Below are 26,285 nucleotides of genomic sequence, written 5' to 3'. Positions count from 1 at the left end.
CAAATCAAGAGGCAAGTGAAAAGGTCTGGTCCTAGCCGTGCCCTTTCAGCCCTAGCTTGTCTCTTGGAATTGTTCCTAGTGTTTTGTTTCCAGGATATTTCAGCAAACGCAAGCAAACACGTATGCATACCTATATCCATATTTACATTTGTGTACTTGGACTGAAAGGAGGTCAAACCGGTCAGTCCTAAAGGAAATCAACCCTGAATATTCATCGGAAGGACTGATGCTGAAGCTGAAGCTCCAGTATGTTGGCCACCTGATGCGAAGAGCCGACTCATTGGAAAAGACCCTGGGAGAGGTTGAGGGCAAGAGAAGAGGGTGGCAGAGGATGAGATGGATAGATAGCATCACTGACTCAATGGACAAGAGCTTGAGCAAACTCTGGGAGATAGAGGAGGACAGGAAAGCCTGTTGTGCTGTAGTCCATGGGGTCACAAAGAGCTGGACACGACTTAACAATTGAAAAGTCTTTTTTTTTTTTCTAGTATATATGCTGCCAAAGCGAGCACGACAATTGAAAAATACACCCGTACATATTTATTTATTAGAAAGTCTTGTTGTTTTGACCCAACCCCATGTCCAGGCAGATCGAAATCCTTGTTCTCAGATTCTGTGGCTCAGGGTTCCTCAGCCTTGGCGCGGTTGACATTTCAGGCCAGATCCTCTGCTTGTTAGGGGCTGTCCGGTGCGTCGTGGGATGTAGTGGTGTTCTTGGCCTCCACCCACTGGCTGCTACCCCTTCCCCCATTACGACAACCAGAGATGTCTGCAGGCGTGGGCACGTGTCCCCCGGGGACAAAATCGCTTCCAGTGAGAACCACCGCTAGGCTGGCTTTGTGGCCACCCGGCCTCCAGGTGTGGGTCTGGCCTGCCCCAGTGGCTCCTCTGGGGGCTCCCTGGCCTCACACACACCGTCGAGGCCCACGTGGGGGTCATGGCTCTCCTGTTCCCTTGATGGAGACCCTGAACCTGTCCCTTTATGCTTCTGCAGACCTCGATTTTCTCATCTTTGAAATGGGGCTGACACAGCCTTTCCCTTCCTTGGGTGCCAGTGCATACTGGGGAGGCCAGGGTGTGATGCCCCTGCCCCCCGGCGCCGGGCTCATCCTGGGTGAGACCTCTGTGTGGCCTCAAGTCCCTCTCAGTTCCGGGCCTAGGTTCTCGTGTATAAAATGGGAAGGCTCCTCAGAGGCAGAGGGCCCAGGGCTAGAAGGACCCTGAGGGGAGAGGGGAACAGTGGGGGTCAGCCCTTCCATCAGAGGCTGCGGTGTTTTAAAACCCTGAGTCCCCGAGAGGGTCGTGGGCTGAGGATGGGGAGGGCCGGGCTGCAGGCTGAGGTCACTGTGCACACAGGCCTGGCAGCTATGCCAGGAGGGCACGCTGAGAAGCTCTGAGTGGCCCCTTCTCCGCCGCAGTCTCCCAAGCCCAGCTGAGCCCCCAGGGGACCAAGAGCGTGGAGTTCGGACCCAGGCCGAGCTGGGTGTGCATCCCTGCTCCTCTCCCACTAGCTGGATGGCTCGTGTAGCCTTTCTGAGGTCAGGTTCCACGTCTGTAGAGCCAGCAGCGCTGTTCTGAGGCTTAATGGGAGGCGGATACCTGTTGACTGGCTGCCTGGTTGTCATTCAGTCCCCAGCATGCTGTGGGTTACACTCCATCATCATGCCCGATTTACAGATGGGAAAACTGAGGCACAGAGTACAACACCTGGCTGTAGGAGGCATACAGAGACTGAAGCCGTCCTTGTTATTGTGAACTGGCTCGTCCTGGGATTTGAGTCTGAACACCAAAGACTAAAGACAGAGAAAGACGAAAGATGTGCCTCTGGCTTTCTTGGGAAAGGCCCTGAGCCAGCTGCGGAGGGGAGCCAGGCTGGTTCTGGGCTGGGTTTCCTGGGCTGGTGCTTCCCCTGGGCAGCTCCGGGCCCTTCTCGGGGAGCTGCTTCGCCCTGGTGCCCTGGTTGGCTTTGTTATTTTTTGCCTGCAGGGGCCTGCATGATCTGTGCCAGCGATAAAACATTCCTCGGTTGACGCTATAATCACACTGCAAGGGACACTTGAAATTACATTCGCATTTGGGAAGCTAATTTTAAAGAGCGTTTTTCCTTCATAATTATATGCAATCAGCCAGCCAGTGTTGATGGGGGTTCTCTTTTTCCCTCAGCCAAGAGACCATCTGCGATTCTCTTCCTGGCCCCTCCTTCTATCATGCAGTCGCCTACCTCCCTGGGAGGGGGACCCCCAGCCCTTGGCTGCCTGGAGACCCAGATGAAACCTTTCTTTGGTGACCGATGGGAGAGAAATGGAGGCTGCTGCAGACTCTGGGCTGGGTAGCTGGATGGGTGGCCATGTTTGCTTCCAAGATTGAGGCCCAGGTTGTCGGAGAAGGTGATAGAATATGATGCTTTGGTTTGGATATTGTAGGAGCCAGGGTTCTCGTGGATGCAAGTGACAGGAAAACCCAATTGCGACGAGCTTAACCAAAGCGAAGATGTCTTGGACCAGGGAAACACATGGCACAGAAGCAGGCCCTCAGGGCCCCAGATATGCCTCCTGCCCTTCTCGCTCCTCACCCATGATCAACCTCCATGATCTTTGCTGAGTTCTTTAGCTGCTCTAAATTCCTTGCAACCTCAGGACCTTTGCATGTGCTTTCCCTGCTGCCTCACAGGCTTCCTACCCCCCACGTCTGGCTGCTCCTTGGCCTTTTGACCTCAACATAGTCCCCCCTTCTCTGTCAGTCCCTGGAGCCTTCCTTTCAGAATATGTCATACCTCATTGTATTTGATTCTGCGGTTTTCTTGTTCACCCTCCCTTCTGTGCTGGAAGCTCCTTGAAGACAGGAGCCATTTCTGTTGTCCTCACTGTGATGTGTCCAGCATGCTGGGCACACAGTACGGGCTCAAGAAACAGGCATGAAGTAAACGAATGAGTAAAAGGCGGCCTCGGATGGAAAGGTGGTTCTTGAGAAAGCAACCATCGGGAGGAATTTAGTTTAAGAAAAATCTTGGCTAAGAAGAGGCTTCGTCCCCCCACCTCCTGCAGCTTGGACCCGTTCTTTTCTATCTTGAGTTCTTACCCTGCAAATTAAGGTCGTCCCTGGAGAATCGTCCAGCGGGTTAACATCCTGAGTCAGGGAGGTAGGGGCCCCCCCTGCCACCCCAAGCCTCCCCGCCAGGGTTGGAGCAGGGTGGGTTGTGCGCATGGTCCTTAGTTCCGGGGGCACCCAGGTCAGGAGAAGCCACGGTGTACTGGCCCTTCCAGTCGGGGTTTGACTCTGCAGGCTCCTTGGCCACCTTCCTCATGGGCTGCCCTCTGAGGGGGGCCATGCGAGGCAAGAGGCTTCCGCTGCTGTGGATGGTGGGCAAGGGGTGGGGTGTTCACACGAGGGGGCCTGCAGCGAGGGCAGGTGGGGGGGAGGGCACAGAGCCAGCTGTGCTGGGAGCAGATGGGGTGGTGAGGAGTGGGCACCTGCTGCGGAGGTCTTGAATGCTGGGGGGGCAGGGATGAGGCAGCCTAGGTGTAGAGGGTCGCAGGCCAGACCCCTGGGGGGTGGGCAGGGTCGGCGGGTCGTGGCCGGTGGTCCTGGTGGCCCTCAGGACCGAGGCCTGTGTCTGGGGTCGGGAGGCTGCCCTTTGCCGACCCAGAAGCCTTCTTCCCCTCTGGCCAGATGGGGCTTCCTCTTTTCGGTGTTTTTACTTCTGCCCGGGCCCAGCTCCCCTTAGCCTCGGGTTGGCCGCTGCCGTGACACTCTGCGTGGGGCTGACTGAGGGATTTCTCTGGCTGTTTGGGGCCTGTTGCTATGGTTGCCAGCTGCAGCGCCTGGCTGGGTGGGATGCCGGGCAGGAAGGAGGTGTGGTTCGTGCCTGCCGTCTGGGAGGAGGCTCTGGGGCTTCAGCTTTCAGTGCTGGGGTCCTCTGAGGCCCCAGGCCTGTCCTCTCCTCCCTGGGAGGCCCAGAGGACCGATTGCTTCTTCTCACTGGGGGTCAGAAATGCTTAGAGATGGGGAAGCCCTCCTGAGACGTTAGCCCATCCCCTCCCCCGTAACCTGTCTCCCTTTCATGACTCTGGCATCCGGCCTCTGCTCGAATCTCTCCCACCCCTGGGCAGTCACCACCTCCCTACCTGCCTGGACAGCCTTCCTTGGGGAGCTGGCCGCCCCTTCTACAGCAGAGCCTAAACCAGCTTCCTTCCGCTTGGGAAGTGTGGCTTTGAGCTGACCTGTGGTTAGAAGGAGGCGTCAAGGGGAAAGCAGGCCTCCCCTTGCTCCTGGGCCTCGGGGGACCCAGGCATGTTGGGTCGCCACTGCGCAGAGGTCTCGGGATGCCTGTGGCCAGTCACGGCTCCCCAGGAAGCCCCTTCTGGGCTGTTGACCCGTGGGCCTCTCAGGGGAGATGGCACTCCCTCCTCCAGCCTCTTGGGGGTCAGGGGTCTATGGAGGGACTGCAGCTCAGATTTGGGGCAGTGGCTGGGCGGTGGGGGGCAGTTGAGAGGCAGGTCTGTCCAGAACAAGTCCTCCCCCGGAAATCCCAGCAGCTTCACCCCCGACAGACCCGGCTGGACCCCACCCTCATAGGTCACTGGACGGGTATGGTCTTTGCTGACAGACCAGACTTGAGACTGTGGTTCCGCTGTGGCTGATTTCCTATGGGTCTTTGGGTGAGTTCCTTTTCTTTCTTTCTTTTTAATACATATGTATTTTTTTCATCTTTATTGAGGTATAGTTGACAAATAAAATTCTAATATATTTAAAAAAAGGCAATATGACCTGAAAAAAAAAAAAAAAAAAACCCCAACAAAACCCAGAGTAGAATTTGTGATATATTTGAAGTCTCTGGTGTGATGATTCAGCGTGTGTGCACACTGCAAGGATTGATCGGGTCTGTTCCTCACATATTTATTTACTCCCCCTCTTCCTTTCCTGGGTGAAAGCGATTAAATGCTACTCTCGGCAGGTTTCAGTCATAGAGTACAGTGCTGTCAACTGCTGTCACCGTATTATTCATTAGATCCTCAGGCCGTTTTCTTTTAACTGACACTTTGTCTCTTTTACCAACCTTGCCCCATTTGCCTCATCCTGCCAGCCCCTGGCAAGCATTTTTCTATTCTCTGTTTCTTTGAGTTTGATTTTTTTTTTTCCAAGTTTCCACTCAAAAGTGATACTATGCAGTAATTGTCTCTCTCTCTCTCTGACGTTTTTTTCACTTAGCATAATGTTTTGGGTGAGTTTCTTGACCCTTTTAAATGTCTGCGCTTGAAAAAACAGGAGAGTCATACCCCCTCATGCAGCCTTTGAAAGTTACGCTCAGTGGCCGTTGTTGGGCATCTCTTAGGCCCCTCCTGGCCCCCACCTCTTCCCCTGCCTCTCCCCCACCCCCCATTTCCCCCGAGTGGGGAGTGAGGGGCTCTGGATTTACTCATGTGGCCAGTCCTTTGCGTTGTGTCCAACCCCTTGGAGCCTTCCCTGAAATCTGAGATTCTCGGAGGCCCCAGATGAAGCCCCTGCCTCTTTCTAGAGTTGGGTGATCAGGTCATCTGAAGGGGTCAAGGGGCAGGACCTGGTACCCCTGGGGCCTGTAAATGTGGGCTGGGCAGGCCCCTGCTGGCTCGGGTGTGCCTGGGTGCTAGGCTCCGGTTCCAGCGCTGTCTGCCGAGGCATTTCTTGGCAGCTTGGAGCTGTGGCCTTCAGTGAAGCCAGGTGACCTTGGAGTTGGGGGTAGGAAAGCCTCGGTGATTTGAGCACCTCTTAGGCCTAGAGGTGAACCCCAGGGTCAGGAATGTCATCCCTTCCCCCAGTTTGTACAGCTAAGACTTCCAGGCTGGGGGCTTGAGGTCTCTGACACCCAGGGCCTGGGCCTTTTTCCCATCAAGAACCCCTGTATCGGTGTTTGGTTATACCCAGTGCCCCCTTTAGAGTCCTGTGGGCAGCATAGGGGCTAAGCTCCAGTTTCCCCTTTGGTGACTGTCGAGGCCCTCAGTGAACCTCTGGACAAATCTCAATTTGCCACAGCCCACAGATGGAGACTTTGAGGGGGTGTCTGAGATGCAGGGGATGGCAGAGCTGCAAGAGCCTTGATGTTGGGATAGACAGAGTAATGACTTGCTACCTCCAGGTGTCCTCAGAACCTGTGAATATGGTCCCTTATGTTGCAGAGGGACTTTGAGATGGGAGAGAATCCTGGATTATGTGGGAGGGCCCAGTGTAATCTCACGGGTCCTTATAAGAGGAGGGTCAGAGGGAGATGTGACAATGAAAGCAGAGGTCAGAATGATATGGCCACAAGCCAAGGAATGCAGACAGCCTCTAGAATCTGGAAACCCCAAAGGCGTGATTTCTCCCCAAGCCTCAGGAAGGAACATGGCTCAGCTGCTGACCCATTTTAGACGCCTGACCTCTAGAGCTGCAAGAGAACACACTTGTGTTGTTTTCAGTGGTACTTTGTTGTAATTTGTTACAACAGTAATGGGAAATGAATACAGTGTTCCAATGCACTGCCTTTTCCGGAACCTCCTGTTGGGAGGGACTGGGTCAAGGTCAGAGCCAGGCTCTGACTCCCTGCCCTTAGTCACAGACCCCTGGATAAGGTTGGTGTTTGATTCCCAGGGCCTGGTTTCCCACTCCCCATCCTGCAAGTAGTTAGAGGTTGGGAAGGAGTTTGATTCAGGTGCTGTGGTTTAAGTTTTCAGTGGTTGGGGGTGGGGCCAGCCTCACCTTTGCTTTGATGTGAGAGCAGCCTTGGTGCTTGTGGCAGAGGGGCCCAGGGAACCCAGTGCTCAGAGGCCCTGGCGTTGCCCGTGCTGGTTCTTTGGGGCCGCCCCCCTGTTTGCGCCTGGAGCTCAGTTCAAGCGGCAGTCTTCAGAAACCTTCCCGTCACTGCCGTCCCCCAGAGGCTTGCTCTGTTCAAGGGCCCTGTGGCTCCCAGCCTCTCTAGGCAGGGCTCGTGGCTTGCGGGGGACCTCTGTTCCCAGGCCAGCCCAGAGCTGGGTGGAGAAGGTCAGCAAATGTTTAATGACCGGGAACTCTGCGCTCCTGTGCTTGAAGGCACAGGGCACAGATACCTCCCCGTCCTCCCCACCCCCCCCCCCCCCCCCCCAGCCACAGAAGGTGGCTCCGAGAACCCTTCTCTTGGTCTTGGATTCCAGCCCGCAGACCTGGAGGGAGCTTTCAGTGGTAAGGGAATACTCGCAGCAGGATCTGGGTAGATGGAGATACTTAATCTGCTGTGGAATGCAGCCTTTAAAAGAGTGTCGGCATCCCAGAAGCAGGTCTGGCACAAGCTTGTGCAGTTATTTTGAGCGTGTGTGGTACCTTGAGGAGAGTTGCTGAAAACAATCCAGACCTTGGACAGGCTTCTCCCTCCCCCAGTGGGTCCAAAGGACAGAAATATGACGCAGGGATTCCTGCCTCCCTTCCTGCTGGAGCTTACCTTGATCACTGGGCTGATGTTAAAATGACTTTGCGTTCTTGGAAATAAGAAACTGCTCAGAAGATAACCGACTGAGTCATTATTAGCCCCAAGGCAAGTGACTGAGGCCCAGAGCTGGGGGTGGCGGAAGGCGCTGGAACCAACCCTTCCTGATGCCCCTGTGGGTCTCCTGTTCCTGGTAACACCCTCCTGCCTGCAATTTAGGGCCCCTCCCTGATTGTGAGAAGGAAAAATTATAGCACCCGCGTGCAAGGGAGTAGTCAAAGATCTGAAAAGAATTTCAAGTAGAGGATTTTTATACTGAAAAGTGGAGGTGTGTCAAGCGCCATTATGGAATTTCAACATTTGTTTTCAGATGAAAAGTCAGGGCCGTTTCCAATCTGAAGCAATGACAGTTCAGAGGCAGCGGGGCACATTCTTGGGTCTTCTCCGCCCCTGCCTCAGTTTCCCGACCCTGCAAGTTGAGGAGTGGGCTTTTAGAGCGTCTTGGCCTCCGTACTGTCGCTTGTGTCTCCGTAGCAGAGGCCTTTGGGCCCGGGCGGTTCTGCTTTCTTCCTGGAGGTGCAGGACAGTGAGTCACTAACCCTGCCTCTTGCCCACATCCTGGGTTCATGAGGAAAAGCCACTTCTGGGGATCCCGTGGGCTTGTTCTAGGTCTGAAAGAGTATGCTGACTCATGCCTCTGTGAGGACCCTCTGGCCCGCCCGCCTTCTCCAGGTGGGACACCTCTATAGGGAAGGGCTTCAGTTACTGGAGCAGCTGACTGTCCAGTCTTGACAAGGGTTTTACACTTCCCCTTACCATTCCCCCCCCACCCCACCCCCCGCCACTGCCCCCCAAGCAAAAAGACATATGCTAGCTTTCAGTTTATCTGGTTCTTTCTTGGAGCTGTCCAAACAATTCCAATGTTTGTCCTGGCTGAAAAATTCTCTTCGTTTGTTGCCTTTGTATTGGGCCATTTCAGTTTCTGGCGCTGCTAAGAGAAGGGAAATCCAAATTATGAAACCATCGGTGAGTGAACCAGGCTGCAGCCTCGGAAGCAGACAGGCAGGGGTGCCCAGGGATGGAGTGGAGGCTGGTACCCTCATTCGGGAAGTGCTTGTGAGCACCAGTCACGGCCCCAGGCTGAGCACAGGGCGGCCTTACGTGTCCATGGCCTTGTGGCCAAGAGGCCGTCGTTTCTGTCCAGGGAAGGGGCCGGGAACAGCCTTTCAGCGTGTGTGATGTTTGAGCTGCTCCTGATGGACGAGCAGGAGTTTGCCCAAGGACAGGCGTTTCACAGCAGGACAGCTTGTGCAGACTCAGAGGTAGGTCAGGTCTGGGTGTTTTTACAGCTATAGGGTCTCCCTTGGGAGAGTTTGATGAAAGGAGGGGCTTGCGCTACTCCCCCAGCCCTTGTGTACGCCACCTCCAAATGCCTGTGCTAGGAATCTGGGGTGCAGACAGAGGACACAGGCCCTATTTCCTCAAGGAGCGTTTGTCCGTCAGGATGGGCCTGGCTAGGCTGCAGTAACAAGCCTCTGGAGAGGTTGGCGACAACAGGTTTAATTATAACTCATTCAGAGCCCACTCTGGGCCCGAGTGACTCTCCAGGGCGGGGGGCCTCCCTGGCGGCGCTCAGCGCTAGTCCTCTGCATCTCGGAGTCTCATATTCTCAGCACCGTGACCAGATGGTTCTGATTCAGGGGCTGTCCTGTGCGTTGTAAGGCCTCTGCCTTCTACATGCCAGGCGCACTTGCCCAGTGTGACAATCAAAAATGCTTCAGGTGTTGCTAAACGTCCCCTGGAGGGCAAAATTGCCCTGGTTGAGAACCACTCCTAAGCTGAAAGTCTTCTTAATAAAAAGTCTTAAAAAAAAGTCTCCCCCCCCCCTCCCAGTTCCCAGCCTCTCTTCACAGCCACCCAGCCAGGTTTCCCTCCAAGAGTGGATCTGGGATGGCTTTGGGGGCCGTCTGAGCCCCCATGCTCCCACAGTTTCTGAGCAATAGGAGGACAGGCTGGGCAGCCGACCACCAGCCATCAAATGGTTCTGTTTGGGAGTGACATGGGTCACTTCGGTGCGTATTTCTTTGGCCAGAGCGAGCCACGTGACTGTGTCTAGCCTGGTGAGTGCGTGTGTGTGTGTCTGTGTGTGTCCAGGGGAGTGCCCAGAGGAGAACTGTCATACTGGTGGACACCATTCATGTCCACCTTGCTAGCTCTTAGCCTAGTAGGGGTCGGTGGCCCCGAGCCAGGCAGCCTCCATGTCAGTGCACCTTGCTGGGGCGTGGGGGCTCCGAGGAGGGTGGGAGCCCAGGAGGGACGCTCAGGAGCTGACCTGGGCCTTGCTTTAGGTGGTGATGCTGGCGTGGCATTCGGGGCCGTGGGACCAGAGTGTCCCTCCGTGTACGGCTGACAGAGGAGGCCCGGCCGCCCATTCAGGGAGCCCCAAGTCCTCAGGAGACATTTTGAGGGCCCTGCCATCTGCTGGCCGGGGAGAGATGGGGGTGTGGGCGGTTTGCCTGCCAGCCTCATAGTGCTCAAGGCCGTGTCATGCGGGGCTCCTGAAATCTGGTAATTACCGAGCTGGCTGGGATGCGAGTGATGCCTGGCTTCACACTTAGATAATTACACACTTCCTGTCTCCAAGTGGATCTTAGCTCTGGTGCAGGTGCAGGTCCTTTCTCCATGCCCACTGGGGGTGGTGGGGGAAGCCCCTGTTTCCGGGTCGATTCCCTCTGCTGTGAGATCGCTGCCAGGCGGCCTGACCGGCCTCCCTCCACAGCGGGCTTCTCCAGCCTCTGCCATGGCTGGGTGGGGAGGCCAGTGGCCATGGTCATGCCCGTTGTGAGAAAGCATTTCTTGATGAACCCGAGGGGCCCCCTTTTTGGCAACTTCGCTCTTCTTCGGCCACTGCTCTGTTCTCTCAGAGCTTCTGGAGTTCTCCCAGCTATCACAGGACTTTTCTTGCCTTATGGGGCAGAGGGCACCTCTGACAGGGCGTCATCCCGTCTCCCTTGCTGATTTTTCTCCCTTGCTTCTGCTTTACTCGCCTGCAGCGCTGGGTCTTGTACCTGCCCTGGAAAGGTCTGGAAGGATTTGAAATTCCCCAAGGGTATGCTTCCCTTGGATGTCTGGGGATGGAGGTCCCTTTTGCAAAGCAGATTCTCCCTTCATCGGATAGCCAGCTTTTGGAAAAGCAAGTTTATGAGTGGTGAGGTAGGCCTTTGTCCAAAAGTTATGAATCCAATATTTATCAAGGAAATGACAGTTTTAGAGCTGGGATTTTCTCGAGGCACAGGTTTTAGGTAAAACTCTTCTATTGTTTAACTTTTACTGTTACTTTTTTCTATAGTATTCATGGTATCTATGCTCCTTGTCGAAAACTTAGAAACTACCAGAAAATAAATAGAATAAATAAATAAATAAAAGAAAAAGAAGCACACATCACTTTACCACTGCGTGTATGCATGCCAAGTCGCTTCGGTCGTGTCCGACTTTTTGTGACCCTATAGAGTATAGTCCGCCAGGCTTCTCTGTCTGTGGGATTCTCCAGACAAGAATACTGGAGTGTGTTTTCATGCCCTCCTCCAGGGGGTCTTCCCCACCCAGGGATCGAACCTGTGTTTCTTACATTTCCTGCTTTGGCAGGCTGGTTCTTTACAGCTCGCGCCACCTTAACGTTGCACTTCCCTCCATATCTGTTTCTCAGATACCCAAGTAGGTAAGTGGGCTTAAACATCTGGTTAACTGGATGCTCTGATGCCTGCCAGGCCCTGGAGAGGGTGACATGGCAGCTCCCCTTTGAATAGCACTGGGAAGCTTTTCTAGATAAATCCTGGGCTCCTCTATTCCACTTCATCAACTGGTTGATTGACCCATGTCTACATCAGGCATCTTTATGCCAGACCCTGGAATGCTGGCAACTGTTTTGTGTTGCTTTTTAATTGAAACAGTACATTTCTCTAGTTTGGGGGCATGCCTTAGAGGCACATGGCACAAAACTCAAGAAATGCATGAGGCTGCACAGTGAGAAGGAGGTCTCCTCCCCCTTACCTCTCAGACACCTTTGTCGTTGCTCATGACCAGAGACCTGGCCATAACTGTTTTCTGGTTGTTCCTTCAGATTCGTTCCGCATGGACACAAGCACGCCTTTTGGTCCAGGATGTTGTTCTGAACCCAGGTCACCATGTGCGGCCCACAGGGTTTTCCGATAGCAGTATCTTGGAGAGAATGCAGGCCTTGCGGGGCCTGGAGCACTTCCTCGTTCTTTTAATCTGCTGCATAGTATTCCTTTGACCACATGCCATTTGTTAGTGGCTTCTCTTGGGGGGTTTAGGTGCTACAGGCTTTTGCTCTCTTGGGCAGTGTGGCAGTTAGCATTTACAGCCCAAAACACTTTGCTTGTCCGAGTATGTCTGTGGGGCGGGGTCGTGGAGCTGGGGTTTTCAGGAGCAGTTTCCTCAGTTGACGGCAGGTTTGGTTTGTCTTCCCTTCTCCCACTCCCGTCTCCCTCCCTCCTTTGCCCCCTCTTCCCGCTTCTCCTTTGGTGTCACAATTTAATTTCTGAACTTTCTAGTTAGGACCAGATTTCAGAAGCCTGTTGCTTGGGAAACGGGGCTGTTTATACCTTTGTTCTGCAGAAATTCCAGGTGCAGAAGTCTGAACCCCGGCAGGCTTAGACCTTGTTCTCCCAAGGGCGAGGCATCCCACCCTCGGGACATGGTTTTCTGCTTGCCTCTTTAGGCACCCCCCGCCGTTACACCGAGGCCCTGGGGCACAGAGATGAAGCTTGCCCTCTTGGTGCCTCTGAACTAGCTGTGCCATGACCGAGTGGCTGGTGGGGAGCCTGGCTGCTCTCTGGAGGCCGCTGGGTCTCAGCTTGCCAGTCAGAGTAATGGGCGATCACTGTGGAAGGCGATGTGAGCGCTCAGTGGGCCTTCCATCCCCACACCGTGAGCGTGTCTGGTGTACGTGTGGCTGGGTGCATGTGGAAAGGGGAGCTGAGCCCCCTCTTTTCTGCCAGAAGCGCCATTTATCCTGTTTCTGACACTTTGAGCTGCAGAGAAACTGTGCCAGCTCCTGGGAGCTCAACCCCACTTGAGGCTTTCAGTCTGTCCTCAAGACCACTTTTTTTTTTTGTTGTTTGTTTCTTTTATTTTATGTGTTCCATCTGTTTTCAAAGTTGGAGTCCTGTTTGTTTTTTAGAACGGGGGAGGAGGGTGGGAACCGTCTGGGCCGTGTGATGTGGACGGATCGGAAGTGACCGCAGCAGCTGGCTTCCTAAGGACATGAGAGCCGCATGCCGGGGTAGTCTGGATGCGGAGAGAATTCCCTCGGAGGGAGAAGCCAGGCCGGGCCGGTGCCTGGCAGAAACCCTGCCCACCTGGCGTGGGTCATGTGCATAGGAGCCTGTCTCCTCCAGGCTGTCCGTCCGTCCGTCTGTCTAGAGTCTCGTCACCTGAGACTTCTTTCTCCCTCAGCTGTTGGAGGTTTCCGTCCAGGCTGGGGGCAGGGGCTGAGCCAGGGCGAGGAGACACGAGCCTCACCTGGCCAGTCACAGGCCCGTGGCCAGTTACTGTTCCCGGTGCTCCCGGGGGGCCAGGACCGTCGGGGATGGAGGCGGGGATGCTGGGACTCAGAAAGGAACGGCGTGGGTTGCGAGCCGACGCCTGGAGGCGGCGCAGGTTCCGAGTGACACCATCCGTCCCCTCCCGTGGGCCCTGGTGGCCCAGAGCGGTGCTGCTGTGTCCAGCCTGACCCCTCGTGAAATCAGGGAGACTGATGGACGTCGGCCGCTGTTCCTTCCAGGACTGCAGAGCAGCTCGCAGTGGGGACCGCGAAACCATCAGCCGCTGTGGTTTTCGACTGGGATTCCTTGGGGCCCAGGTCTGGGGAGGGGTTGAGGGTGGAGGGGTGGGCAGCAGGCGTGTCCTGCCATGTGACCCGGTCACCCTTCTGCTGCGTCTTACTGTCTCACGTGGTGGCCTCCTCGTGTGTTTCCGCTCGGTGCCCGGTGCTCGGAAGGTGCTGGGCAACGCTCGTGGGAGCCGTTAAATGACAGATGCCAGGATCAGCAGGTGTCTCCTCCGCTGTGCTGCGTGAGGTGGTGGGTCTGCTCACCGTGGCCCAGAGGTGTCCCCAGGCCTTTGTGCCTGCCTCAGGCAGTGAGCCCCTTGGCGACCCGAGCCACGGCTGTTTCGTTTGTCTGGTCCCCTGCGGGCCAGGCCGGGCACAGGAACCGAGCTCATGTGAAGTTCAGGGGGCGTCTGGATGCCGGGCGGGCGCAGCTGGTGATCCTGACCCCGACCCCGCTCCAAGGAGGCCCTGTGGGCGAGGGAACCCCAGATCCTGACCTTCCCTGGTCACAGCCTCCTCTGAGCGTCAGGGGGGTGGGGAGGGGGGCCCCCAGTCTCTGTTCTCAGGGAAGTACACACAGGCCTGGCTGTTGTCTGTGGTCCACGTGGGCTCCGCCTCCGGGTGACAGCCCGTTGCTGCTCCCAAACCACGGATTGGGAAGGAAGGGTGCCCCAGGCTCACCCTGTGAGCACGGGCGGGGAGGGTGTCGCGAGTCAGGGAAGGCTTCCCGGGAGGGCGTCTGTCGGAGCCGAGCCGAGTTCCAAGTGCTGGGATGGAGGGTGTGGCCTGAGGCTTAGAGATGCCAGCCGATCCTGTGCGCCCCGAACCGCTTGCAGTAAGGAATGTGGGTGGGCGAGGCAGCAGGGAGCCTTTGTGTGCTTCTGTGGGGATCTGGACCCCAATCCCGGCTCTGTGGGGTGGGGCGAGTCAGGGCACGTGGTCCTGGATTATGGGGGAGACGTCGGGGGCAGGGGTCAAGGTCCAGGCCTGGAAGGATACTGGTGAGGATGGTGGTGGTTGAACCAGGGTCAGAGGGTAGGCTGAGATGGCCCATGGTGGACATGCAGCCGGGCAGGACTGGAGGGCCCGGGGGCCGGGTCCTTGTGGGAGGGTGGGTGGGCTGGAGTGGGCTGGGCTGAGGCAGGCCTGGGGGTGCCCGGGCGGGAGTGGGGGTGTGTGGTTGGCTTAAGGCCATCGGTGGGTGGAGGGTCTTCTTGGGGTGGTTCAGGCTGGAGCTGTGCCCATGAAGCCCGGGCCCCGGGGATTGGAGTGGGGGACGGCTGGCTGTGGGCCAGATGGGCAGACTCCAGCCAGCCTCCTCTAGGCACCCAGCCTTCTCTCTCAGCCAGAAGGTGGCTCTGAGGACTGGCTGAGGGTTCATAAACGTCCCCCTCGAGAGCGAGGTCATCCCGGGGACCACGGCCTGAGAGGTGCAGCTGCCGCCCTGCCTCTAGCTGGCTCTTGTGAAGGTGCTGGAAGGGTACTTACTCCCTGCTGGAGTAACCTGTGTTTTCTTTGTTTTTCTCCACAGGAAGCGAGGCATAGAAGTCGTGCAGGTGAGTACAGACCGTGCCCTCGCCGTTGTGCAGGTGGAAGGGGCCTGCAGCATTTACCTTCCCGCCTCCTGGAGGAGTCTGGGTGCTTGGCCTCTCTCCACCTGCTCTTGTTTTAACTTCTGTTTCTGTGGAATCGACGTGATTGCTGCCCAGGCTGGACGGGAGTTGGGGCCAGCGGTCTGGAGGGGTCGAGGAATTGCTGTGCTTTGTCGGTGGGGTAGCGGTGGCACCTGGGCCCAGGTGGGCAGCATGAGGGGGCATCGCCCCACGTCCTGGTCCTGGATGCTGTTGTGACCCGTCTCTGCCATCCTCAGGGGATCTCCAGCCCTGGGTGCCTCAGCTGTTAGCCCTCTGGGGACAAGTCTCCTACCTGGGCCATTCTTTCATCACGACCCACGTGGTGTCATCTCCGTAGACCTCTCTTCTCCTGCCCCAGGGTGCGTCCCCTCCCCCGTCAGTCCTCTGCTCTCCGTGTCCGCATCTGATCTTCGCTATATTCCCCTGGCCCCTGCGGCGTGAACTGAGTCAGCAGGACCTCCTGACCCCCTGTGTTGCCTCACTTTGGGTTGGACTTGGATCACGAGCTCACTGGGGCTTCCCTGATGGCTCTGCGGTAAAGAACCTGCCTGCAATGCAGGATTTGCAGGAGATGCCAGTTCGATTCTTGGGTCAGGAAGATCTTCTGGAGGAGGAAATGGCAACTCACTCCAGTATTCTTGCCTGGAGAACCCCATGAACAGAGAAGCCTGGCGGGCTACAATCCCTGGCGTTGCAAAGAGTTGGACATGACTGAGCACACACACATACACATACATGAGATGAGCTCATTAGCTGGAGAAGGAAGGATAGTTGGAGAGAGAAGCTCTCCTGGGGTGTAGAGCTTGCCCTGTGGGCCCCAAACGGATGACAAGCTCGGACAGCAGCAGTGATGCCAGGAGGCTGGGTCTGTCTGAGAGTGGGGAGGGGTGGGGGGTGGGGACACGCCAGGGGTGCCCGCTGGCCAGCTCTGTTCGTCCTGGCAGTGATGACTTGTGGGGGGATGGGAAGAGGGCCATTTCTCTCTGTGTGGACGTGAAGATGCCCTCAGACCTTTCGTCAGGGGCAGGCTGTGATGTTTGCACCAGAGGTTCTGCCTGGCACCTAACAGATGCTTGGTGAGTCCCGACGGTATCCTGGTTGGGCTCCCTGTCCCTGCCCAGGGTGAGTCTGCCTGTGTGTGCAGCTTGGCTGGCGGCCCTTTTTATACCTGGGGCTGCAGAGAGCGGAACCCAGACCAGGGCTGCATCAGGGCTGATGGAAGCCTGCCCATCAGCTAGAATATCTGAGGAAGGCTTTTATACAGCCTGCTGAGAGGTTCTCAGAATCCACCTTGTTAACTTCGGCTCCCCTCCTGCTTCCCACACCTGGCAGGTTCAGGGGGTGGGGCCCTCAAGCCGCTCTGCCCCTGGGACCCAGAGAGGGTGGGTGGTGGGTGGGGTGGGGCTGGGCGCCTCCGTCTGGCCGCTGTGGTGGCCGGCTGCTGAATTCTTCCTCCTGGCCTCCCTCTTCCTAGCTTGTGGGTTGAACTTGTCACCCCGAGGCTGAGGTTTGTTTTGGAAGAGGAGGTCGTTTCTGGAAGCTTCTCAGCAGCTGGGTGTTTTTCATCCTGCCTCATCTTGGCTCTGCTGTTCCATGATCTGCGCTGGACTCTTTCTGTGGGCCTCAGTTTCTCCATCCATTGAAAGGGGGCGGTCCAAAGGATACTCAAAAGTAATGCTTTCAGCGCCATTTGGATCGATTAGTAGTGGCTGCCCAGAGGATTTTAAAGCCTGTGAATGGCTGAGGACAGGGATGGATTGGTAATGCCTGCCTGGGGTCCAGCGGTGGGCAGAGCAGATGCAGCTGTCCTTCTGGAGCCTGGTGTGTCCTGCTCCAGGACACTTTGGCCTAATTTCATCTCTTAGTCGTCCTTGATGGTTTTCTTGGAAGCCGTCGATCCCTTGTAGATGCTGCTGTACTCACCACCAAAACCTAGACCCGTAGTTGAAGCTATAGCTGGAGTCACTGTGAAGGGCCGGGTACTTCCTGGAGGTTAGCTACAGCCTCCATCAGGGTCCACGGGGAAATTTCTCTTGGGAGCCGTTTTCAGAGGCAATGAATTCACGTGCTCATGAACACGGCTGCTTAAAAGGTGAAGAAGTAGGCTCTGTCCCCAGTAGCTGATCCCTGCTCACACCAGATCCCAGGCTATAACCCAGTGTGATGCCACCCCTCCCACGGGACGGGACAGGAGGAGGGCAGGCAGAGGGAGCCCCTGGAGCTTCAGGATGTGAGGGCCAACCCAGGGGTCAGTGTGTTCGCTTTGCACGGCTTCCCAGGAAGACCAAGACCTTTAATCCACTTAGTCTCTGGGTGGAACGGGAAACTGGAGCCATTGTTTTAGAATGTACCAGGCAGAAGAAGAGTTGTGAAATCTTTCTTGATGGGTCTGCTGTTCATTTGGGCGATGACTTGGGGGAGGAAGTGGCGGCTGGGGACCAGCATGAAGGCAGGCTGGATGCTTTCCACGCCAGCATCTAAAAATAAAACCCACCACGATGCCTCTCTGTTCACCTCCTCCTGGCATCCCTGCATGTTTGGAGAACTTGAAATTTCAGGATATAGAGTAAAAACTCTTTGAAGAAATTGGAAACCAAGCCACTTGGCCTATTTTTTTTTTTTTCTCCAAAATCAACCAAGCCTCTGTGCACCAGACCCCAGGCTGGTGGGCCCCTGGATGCTGGCGATGGGCGTTTGCCAGTCACTGGGGGGCAGTGATTAGAGGAAGGAGCAGAGTAAGCAGGCCACAGCTGCCACTCAATATTTCCTGTGCCAGATGCTCTGAAGGGCACGGCCCCACTTTGTGCAGCCACCCAGTGATGTGAATGGTGTTTTCATGTCCATTTTAGAGATTAGGAAACTGAGACTCAGAATTTTTCCTCTTGAGGAACTCAATTGGTTAAGTTTGTGGAGCTGAATTTGAGTGCAGTTGGTTTGTCTGTAAAGCCCATGGTTTTTCTGATAACTGGGTCTCTCCTGCATGTTTATAGATTGCTCTGCTTGCTACATGCTTTCATACCTGTTGTTACCTGGGCTTTGGCTCCGGTTAATATTTTAAAATGAAAAAGGATGTTGGGACCTCGGTTCAGGAACCAAGACTGTAAAATGGTGGTGAGACCTGCAGCGTGTGTCCAGGTCACAGGAGTTGTTCTTCCTGCTGTTGAGCAGCAGTAGTAACACCAAGAGAGCTAGCATTTATTGGGCACCACTGTCTACCAGGCAGTGATGCCATTTGCTGGAAGGAGGCATTTGTGTGTGACCTCTCCAGGGCGGGGGTGGGAATACACGGATGAAAGTTAGCCCTGCAGACCCTCGGCCTCCTCACCTGTTCATTCCCACAGCTGATCTCATGGCTCTTGGTTCTTCCACATTCCAGTCAATACCTTGTATCCTCTGTCTTTTCAGTTTTAGACATTTCAGTATGTGTACATCGGTATCACATTGTGACTTCCATTTTCATCTCCCTCAAAACTAATGACGCTCAATACTTCTTCATGTCCTTCTTGTCTATCCGTGCGTGTATATCTTCTGTGAAGTGTCTATTTAAATCTTTTGCCCACTTAAAAGTTGGGTTTGTTTTTTTTTTTTTTTTTTACTAAATTTTAGGAACTCTTTCTATATTCTAGGTACAAGTCCTTACATACAGAAAAAACATTTGACAAAGTCCAGTGTCTACTCAGCATAAAATCCTAAGCAATCTAGTGGAAGGAAACTTCCCCAGTCTGACAAGGGGCATTGTGCAAAAATTCTACAGCTCATATCATATGTAATGGTGAAAAAATAAACTTTTTTCCCTGGGTCGGGAATGGTGAAAAAACATTTCCCCCCCTGGGTTGGGAAGATCCCCTGGAGAAGGAAATGGCATTCTTGCCTGGAGAATTCCATGGACAGAGGAACCTGGCAGGCTACAGTCCATGGGATCACAAAGAGTCGGACACGACTGAGCGACTGACACTTTCACTACTTATATCCAGTGTTATACTGGAGGTCCTAACTAGTGCAGTAAGGACAAGAAAAGAAACAAATGACATCCAGATTGGAAAAAACAATTGAGTTTTGATAATAAATTACTGTAATTCTTGCCATATAATTCTGAAGGAATCCAGAGAATTTGCTATGGTAAATCTCTTTCCATCTTTCTATGTATTTGACTAGGTGGTCTCAGCACTATAAAATTTGAAAAATGGAGATAGAATTGATAATAAACTCTGCTTTATTCTGGCAGTAGGTAATAGTCATCTGTGGCTTTGTGAAGTAATTTAAAAGCGTTACCATTCATCTCTTCTAAGATTTATTTCTAATAAAGTTTAATTTTTATGATTATTACCTATATAGATTTATATTTCTGCTGTATTGAGTCTACTATTATATGCTAATAGTAGTTGTAATAATAATTCAATCCAGAAAAAAAATTTTGACACTTAGACCCTTATGGTTACATGAAATTAAAAAATTGACATTTATACACATTTTTCTTTTTTGTCTCATAGTATGTTAGACTAATCAATGAAAAAGGCCTTCAAACATGAAATACAGTGATAATGGAAATGTCTCAGGCATGTGGATTGGAAATTGGAGTTCAAGGAGGCAGAAGAAGCCTTGCTATCTTTCCAAGTGTTTAAGAAGCGTCCAATTCTGTAATTTTAAGATGGATGACGATGGATCTTGAATTGCTATGGTATTTAGAATTCCACTGGGTCCATTTGAAAGAGACACAGTAACAGTTTTATTTTGAAATGTTAATATTTACAATATGTTGGAAATTACATCCTCTACAAGTATTTAAACTTACGATGAGAAATTTAGATGTCAGCTTGAAAATGTACAAATAGATACAGAGTTTTAAACATTTATTTTGGGGGGTTTGGATTGAAGGCCCATGCTTTAGAGTGTTACCCCATTTGCTTCCCAGAACCAGGCCCTGAGGCGGACACAGCCCCAGAGGGGGGATCAGAAGCCCGGCTCTCAGGCCATCAGTGGCCCTGCCCCGAGGGGGCCACTCGGACGCTGGGGCCTGGGCCTCTGCGGACACTCGGAAAGGCCTTGGTAGTGGGCTCATCTGCAGGCTAACTGGCCTCCCCTGACGTGGGTCTGTTAGGCCGAGAGATGCTTGATATTGATGAACACCTGCCGTTACCTGCTCAGGTAGCCTGAGAAGCCCCAGGTGAGCCCGAGTCCAGCAGGGCCGGGAGGACTGGGAGCCCTGCCCTGTGATCAGTGCTGGACTCGGCTGGAGCGTGGGTGGGAGAGTGTGACAGGAGGCCGGCCACCCCCGTGTCCTCAGAGGGCGCCTGTCATGGTGGTGATGGCCCCAGGTCCCCGCTGGGCTTAGTTTCCCCCTCTGTACTGTTGTAATGAGGGCGCTGGGTGCACAGACCCCGTTGACTCCTCCAATTCAGGTGGCCTCACTGAACCAATGAGCGTGAAGTGAAGTGAAAGTCACCCAGTCATGTCCGACTCTTTGCGACCCCCTGGACTATACAGTCCATGGAATTCTCCAGGCCAGAATACTGGAGTGGGTAGCCTTTCCCTTCTCCAGGGGATCTTCCCAGCCCAGGGATCGAAACCAGGTCTCCGGCATTGCAGGCAAATTCTTTACCAGCTAAGCCACAGGGGAAGCCCCAGTGAGCGTGAGGGTCCCTCATAGCTGGCAAATGCTGGTTGGGAAGACTGCCCCTTCCCTCCGCCCCTTGCTACATGATTCAGCAAACCTTTTTCTGCTGGGCCCCAGGCTGTAGGTGCTGGGGACTCACGTGGGCCCAGGCCACATCCCTTCAGCTCTCTGAAGCCTACTGTTGGCATCCAGACCCAAAGAGGGTAGGGATCATGGGCACGGATTGTGGGCACAGGCATGGAGGAGGGTCCTTACCCCACTTTTGTAAATCAGGAAGGCTTCCTGGAGGAAGGCAGGGTGAGCCTGGCTAGTGGCAATGAGCCTCGTCCACTTGACCAAGCCCCGCTGAGAGGTAGGGTTAAGTCCACAGCCCCTTCTGCTCCCGAAACATCTAGGTGTTGAGTGACTTAGGCCTGAGCACAGCACGTTCTCATGGCCTTTCCACCCAGTGAACCTTTGTCGGGAGAAAACATGCTGCGACGCTCGAGTCATCTGTGGCCTGGGGCTAAAACGTCAGCCTTGCAAGATGCCCTTCCAGGGAGCATTTTTCACTCTGACCTGATCCACGGGGAAGGCTTGGGAGGGAAGCCGGTGGGTTTTCCATCCCTGGACCCTATCTCCCTTTTCAAGGGCAACCCTGAATTTAGTGGAAGAAGTTCTGGTGGGAATATCGTGCCTATGTGGTCCCACCCGCCTTCAGCCGCAGCATCCTCGGGAAAATGTATTTTGCATCCAACCGTCTGCCCCGCCAGGTTCTGAGGGCTGTCTTTCACCAGTTATTTTCAAAGTGCAGGGGGGAGCAGGAGATGGCTGTTAGCAGGAGAGGGGTTGGAGTCTTATTTTAAAATGCAAATGAGCAAGCTGTAATTGTGAGAAGTACAGTTGATGATTCTAGATTCATGGTTCTCTTTCCAAATTCCTTGAGAATTCAGACATTACGGAAACCCCCCCAGTCTCTGGAGCAGCCGCTCTTTCTCAAGCAGGTTGAGGAAGTAAATATGTTTTCCCAGCTTGCAGGAGTGAAGGGCAGGCGGCAGGTTCTTCCTTTAGGTTTCTCCAGAGTTATTGCTGCTTGAGATGTTGGAGCTCTTTGTGCATGCCTTTCCCTTTTTCTGCACAAACTGTTCAGGGCAGGAGGTTGGGTGGCAGAAGATGAAGTAGAAAGGAAAGACTAAGAAAGAGAGATTGATGCCAAGAACAGGCCATGTGCCCAGGGCACGTGGAGGACTGGGTGCTGGGCATCTGGAGTTGAAGGGGTACCATGACAGTGACCCCAAGCTCACGGGCAAGCCTGGAGGGTGGGAGGACCTGTCTGTGCCTTCGCGGGGGCCTGCAAGGACACGGGGGGCAGTGGGCATGGAAAGAGGGGAGTGGGCAGGAGGTGGGGAAGGCCTCGTGGGGAAATTCAGGCTTCTGGATACAGAATAAGCCAGGCACAGGTGTGGGTGGGGAGGTGAGGTATTTGAATGCCATTGTAGGCAGGGAGCACAGCCTGTACAAGGGGCCTGGGGCCGGGAGAGAGGGTTGTCTCCTGGTGGAGTGGCCACGAAGGAGTTGGCAAGCAGACCAGACCACGGGAGGGCCAGGTGAGCTGTTGGTGGGCTGCTGGTTCAGGGGGGCATCAAAGGGCTTCTCCGTGGGAGAGGTGATGGGGGAGGGTCCCGCCAGGAGGACATGGTGGAGGGGAGGATTAGATCTGGCCAGACTAGAGGGGGAAGTGCTGGGTCTTCTGGTCAGAGGCTGGGGCCAGGGCTTATCGAGGGTGCTGGGGTCTGGGCAGAACGGACGCAGCAGTGGATGGCAGGGGAGACAGATGGCAGGGTGTGGTGCCTGGGCGGGTGTGGGGGGGTGCTGGAGAGTAAGGAGGTCAGTCCTTAGACTGGGGGAGGGTGTGGGTGGTGCAGGAGGCGGAGCCGTGGGGAGGGGTTGCTGGTTCAGACAGTTGTGCAGGCGGCTCAGGTCAGCAGCCCCTCTCCCACAGACAGCTGGGAGGGGTCACATGGCTGGGGGAGTGGTGTGCTTGCCTCCAAGGATTAGAGATGTGGAATTATCCATTCAGCTTTAAAAAAAAAAAGTATGTTATTTAGTTAATAGTTTCACATGATCTATGATTCACATGATTCAAACACTGTTTTAAAAAGCATGGAGTTAAAGGGGTCCGGTGATTAATCCCTAGCTGGGTTCCCTTTGCCACCCACATTCTCTCCAGGGTGGCCCAGCTGGCTGACCTTGGCGCCTCCTGGTTTTATTTCCAGGTAATTGGGGCTCAGGTAGGGTTGGACACCTGTGAATATCCTTCCTTCCACCTGCTCCCTCTGCTGGGTCCCCTGGAGCCCCGTGTAAGGGGCGTGGGGAATATCGATTGCCTTGGTGTTTCTTGGAGTCCTGACATCCCAGGAGAGCCCAGGGCAGCCAGCTGACCAGCTCCTCATGGGCAGGAACTTCCTGAAGGCCACTTAAGTATGACCCTGACCTCTGACAGCAGACCCCAGCACCTCTGGGGAGAGTGGCCATGGGGCTAGGAAGTTGGTTCTGCATAGAATGTTTTCACATGGCCGTTTGGGTCCATTGTTGAGATATACGTGGTGCTAGAGAAGACTCTTGAGAGTCCCTTGGACAGCAGGAAGATCAAACCAGTCAGTCCTAAAGGAAATCAACCCTGAATATTCATTGGAAGGACTGATGATGGAGCTGAAGCTCCAGTACTTTGGCCACCTGATGTGAAGAGCCAACTCATTGGAAAAGACCCTGATGCTGGGAAAGATTGAAGGCAGGAGAAGAGGATGACAGAGGATGAAATGGTTGGATGGCATCACCGACTCAATGGACATGAGTTTGAGTAAACTTCGGGAGTTGGCGAGGGACAGGGAGGCCTGGCGTGCTACAGTCCATGGGGTTGCAAAGAGCTGGACATGACCTAGCAACTGAACAGACTGCAGTTGTTCTTGGCTGAGTGCAACCTCCCGTGGAGCCAAGAGGTCTGGGTCTGAGTTGCCATTAGTCTGTTTTCTGTGTGTGATCTCACTTTCCTCATCTTTGGAATGGGCTGACCCTTAGCACATAGGACCTAAGACACCTAATAGAAACTCCAGGATTATGGGCTTATTTTCCCTCATCCTTGAGGGAATGGTGTGGTTTATGTGTGTGTGTGTGGTGGGGATATGGCTACAGGTGAAGCTGTGCTGCTTAGAAAAATATGTTGTCTTGTGCAAAAGCGTGGGATTTTTGTCCCCTTGCCTAAGTTAACACGTTTGGGTTTCTAACTATTGTGGATTTTTAACTTAATTCCTTTATAAAAGATAGATTTTGTTGTTAAAAATTTGAGGCACAGATATTTGTATCATTTTCAAAACACTGAAAATTATCTTTATTCTCATTTTGCTTAACATACATTTAACAAATGGAGTTAGACACGTTTATCTGTAAGCGTGATTATCAAAAGTGTTTTTTTTAATATATGATCATGATCCATGGGGCTAGGGAAGCGTGTGTTGGGGTCTGAGCATGTCACATGTTTTTAGTAGCCAGGAAACAGAGACCACATTTTGGAGGGCAGCGTGGGAAAATGTTCACAAGTCAATGTAAGTGCTGTCAACGTCTGCTGAATGGTTTCAGTTCTGCCAGTTTTATTTTTATTCTTGAGCTTTTCAGGCTTGCTGTTACAAATAGAAACCATCTCCGGCATCAGAGCAGTCCTGTGTGACTTCAGAGGGCTGTGAACCTCATTTCTGGGGTGTTCTTTCCTGGCCTTTGACTCGCTGAGTCAACTTGCATAAGTCCTTTAAATAGAAAGCACTCCGGTCAGGGAAGCTGGCCTCTGGGGGAGCCTGGCCCCTCCACACCACTCCACAAGTCGGGGTTCCGTCTCCTAGTCCCTCTGCCGTTGGCTGGCTTTCTGATTTCTCTGGCCACTTGGGGGATGTAACAAGCACATAAAAGCAGACAGACGCCAGGAGGAACATGGGGAAATAGGAAGGGGTTAAAAGGATTAGAGAGAGCCAGAAGCTAAGGCTCCACTTTGAAAGGAGCTACCTGTTTCGAGGTTGTTCTGGAGTGAAGTTGTCTATAGAGTGTTACTCAGAAGCGTGATCCACCAGCCATCGCCCGGGATTGGGTTAGAGTGCCAGGCTGGAGCTGCTGAACCTGAATCTGCATCCCTCGTTTAGCAGGGTGCATGTTACAGTTGGAAGAAGCTCCGGTGCAAACAGTTGGCGCCCATTCGAGTTGGGGAGGAGGCGCCTTCTGGGGCTGAGACTCCGTGAGATGGTGAATTGGCGTGAAGATCCCAGGCACACAACTGGCTGTGGGAAAGCAGAAGTGGAGACGGGCGTTGTCTTCTGCTCAGTTTCACGGACCACAGGGCATCCTTGCATCCAAGAAGCTGGCATCTCCCTCTCCAGCACCCTCCCCAGTTTCATGTTTCTGTTTATAGGGTTAGACCCGTTCAGATGTCACCTTGCAGGTGACCCCTTCCCTGCTCCCGCAGCAGACCTCCTTCCCCCAAGCTGGAGCTGCCCGTGGACCCGTCTTCCTGGGCCAGACCCTGCCGTCTCTGAGAAGGGCGGCACCGGGCCCTGTGTGTGCTCTGGGTTTGCTGAACTGAGCCGAGAACTTGCTATTAGGGAACACTCACGTGACCTAGAGAGTAGGGAGGGGAGTATAGGGCATCCTTGTGTACCTGTCGCTCAGCTTGGTGTCCGTGACCACCTGGCCAGTATCACTCCTGGAGACCTTGTTCCCCACTGGCTGGTCTGAAGCCAGTGTCATTCTGTCAACTCATCCGAGAATGTGTCTCTGCAAAGTAATGTCCAGCCCTTATTCTTAACCTCTGGGCGGGCCATTCAGGGGTGGGTTGGGACGCTTCCAGGTGATGGTTCTGGCCCCTGCACTGTGGCAGTTCCCTGGCCTCTGGGAGGCAAGTGAGGGGCCACGCTATCTTCCGTCTGACCTCTGGGCCAAGGGTGACTGTTAGAAACCTGAGGCGTGGGACTTCCCTGGTGGTCCCGTGGTTAAGATTTTGCCTTCTAATGCAGGGGGTGTGGGTTCAATCCCTGGTTGGGGAACTAAGATTCCACATGCCTCGTGGCCTCCAAAAAGCAAAACATAAGACAGAAGCAGTATTTTAACACATTCAATAAAGACTTTAAAAATGGTCCACATCAAAAAAAAAATCTTAAAGTCTGGGATGTGTGTGAATTGATTGGGTCCCAGGAATTGTTCAAATTGGTGCCTCCCTAGGAGTGTTCATTATAAGGGAATGAGAAAGTGAAAGTCGCTCAATCGTGTCCAACTCTTTGCAACCCTATGGGGACTGTAGCCCGCCAGGCTCCTCTGTCCGTGGAATTTCCCAGGCAAAAATACTGGAGTGGATTGCCATTTCCTTCTCCAGGACATTTTCCCAAACCAGGGACTGAACCCACCGTTTCCTGCATTGCAGGCGAATTCTTTACTGTCTGAGCCACCAGGGTGGGGGAGTGGTTCAAAGCAATGTGGACACAGCCTCACTGTGTTCTGGGAAGTTTTCTCAGCGCTTACGTATGTTAACTAATTTAATCCCTACAGCAATCCAGAGAAGGACTGTTATTAGCGCTATTATTAGCTTTATTTGATGGATAAATTTTTTTTGTTTTGGTTTGTTTGTGTTCTGTTTTTGGCTGTGTCGTGCAGCTTGCAGGATCTTAGTTGCATGACCAGGGATTGAACCTGGGCCATGGCAGTGAAAGCGCAGAATCCTAACTACCGGACCACCAGGAAATTCCTGACAGATCAACT

General features: G+C 53.9%; 1 protein-coding gene across 1 annotated transcript in view; it reads left to right on the top strand.

The window, feature by feature from the left end:
* Positions 1–26,285, top strand: part of ITPK1 (inositol-tetrakisphosphate 1-kinase) — a 155,389-nt gene that overhangs the window by 22,851 nt on the left and 106,253 nt on the right. Inside the window, exon 2 of the mRNA XM_065906510.1 lies at positions 14,797–14,821. Within this exon, the coding sequence (XP_065762582.1) occupies positions 14,797–14,821 (25 nt within the window). The remainder of the gene's footprint in view (positions 1–14,796; positions 14,822–26,285) is intronic.

This window comes from Muntiacus reevesi, chromosome 15 (genome assembly GCF_963930625.1).
Source record: "Muntiacus reevesi chromosome 15, mMunRee1.1, whole genome shotgun sequence".
In the NCBI taxonomy this organism is placed as follows: Eukaryota; Metazoa; Chordata; class Mammalia; order Artiodactyla; family Cervidae; genus Muntiacus; species Muntiacus reevesi.
The sequence above is the reverse complement of the archived record's forward strand: the minus strand, read 5'-3'. Positions and strand labels throughout refer to the sequence as shown.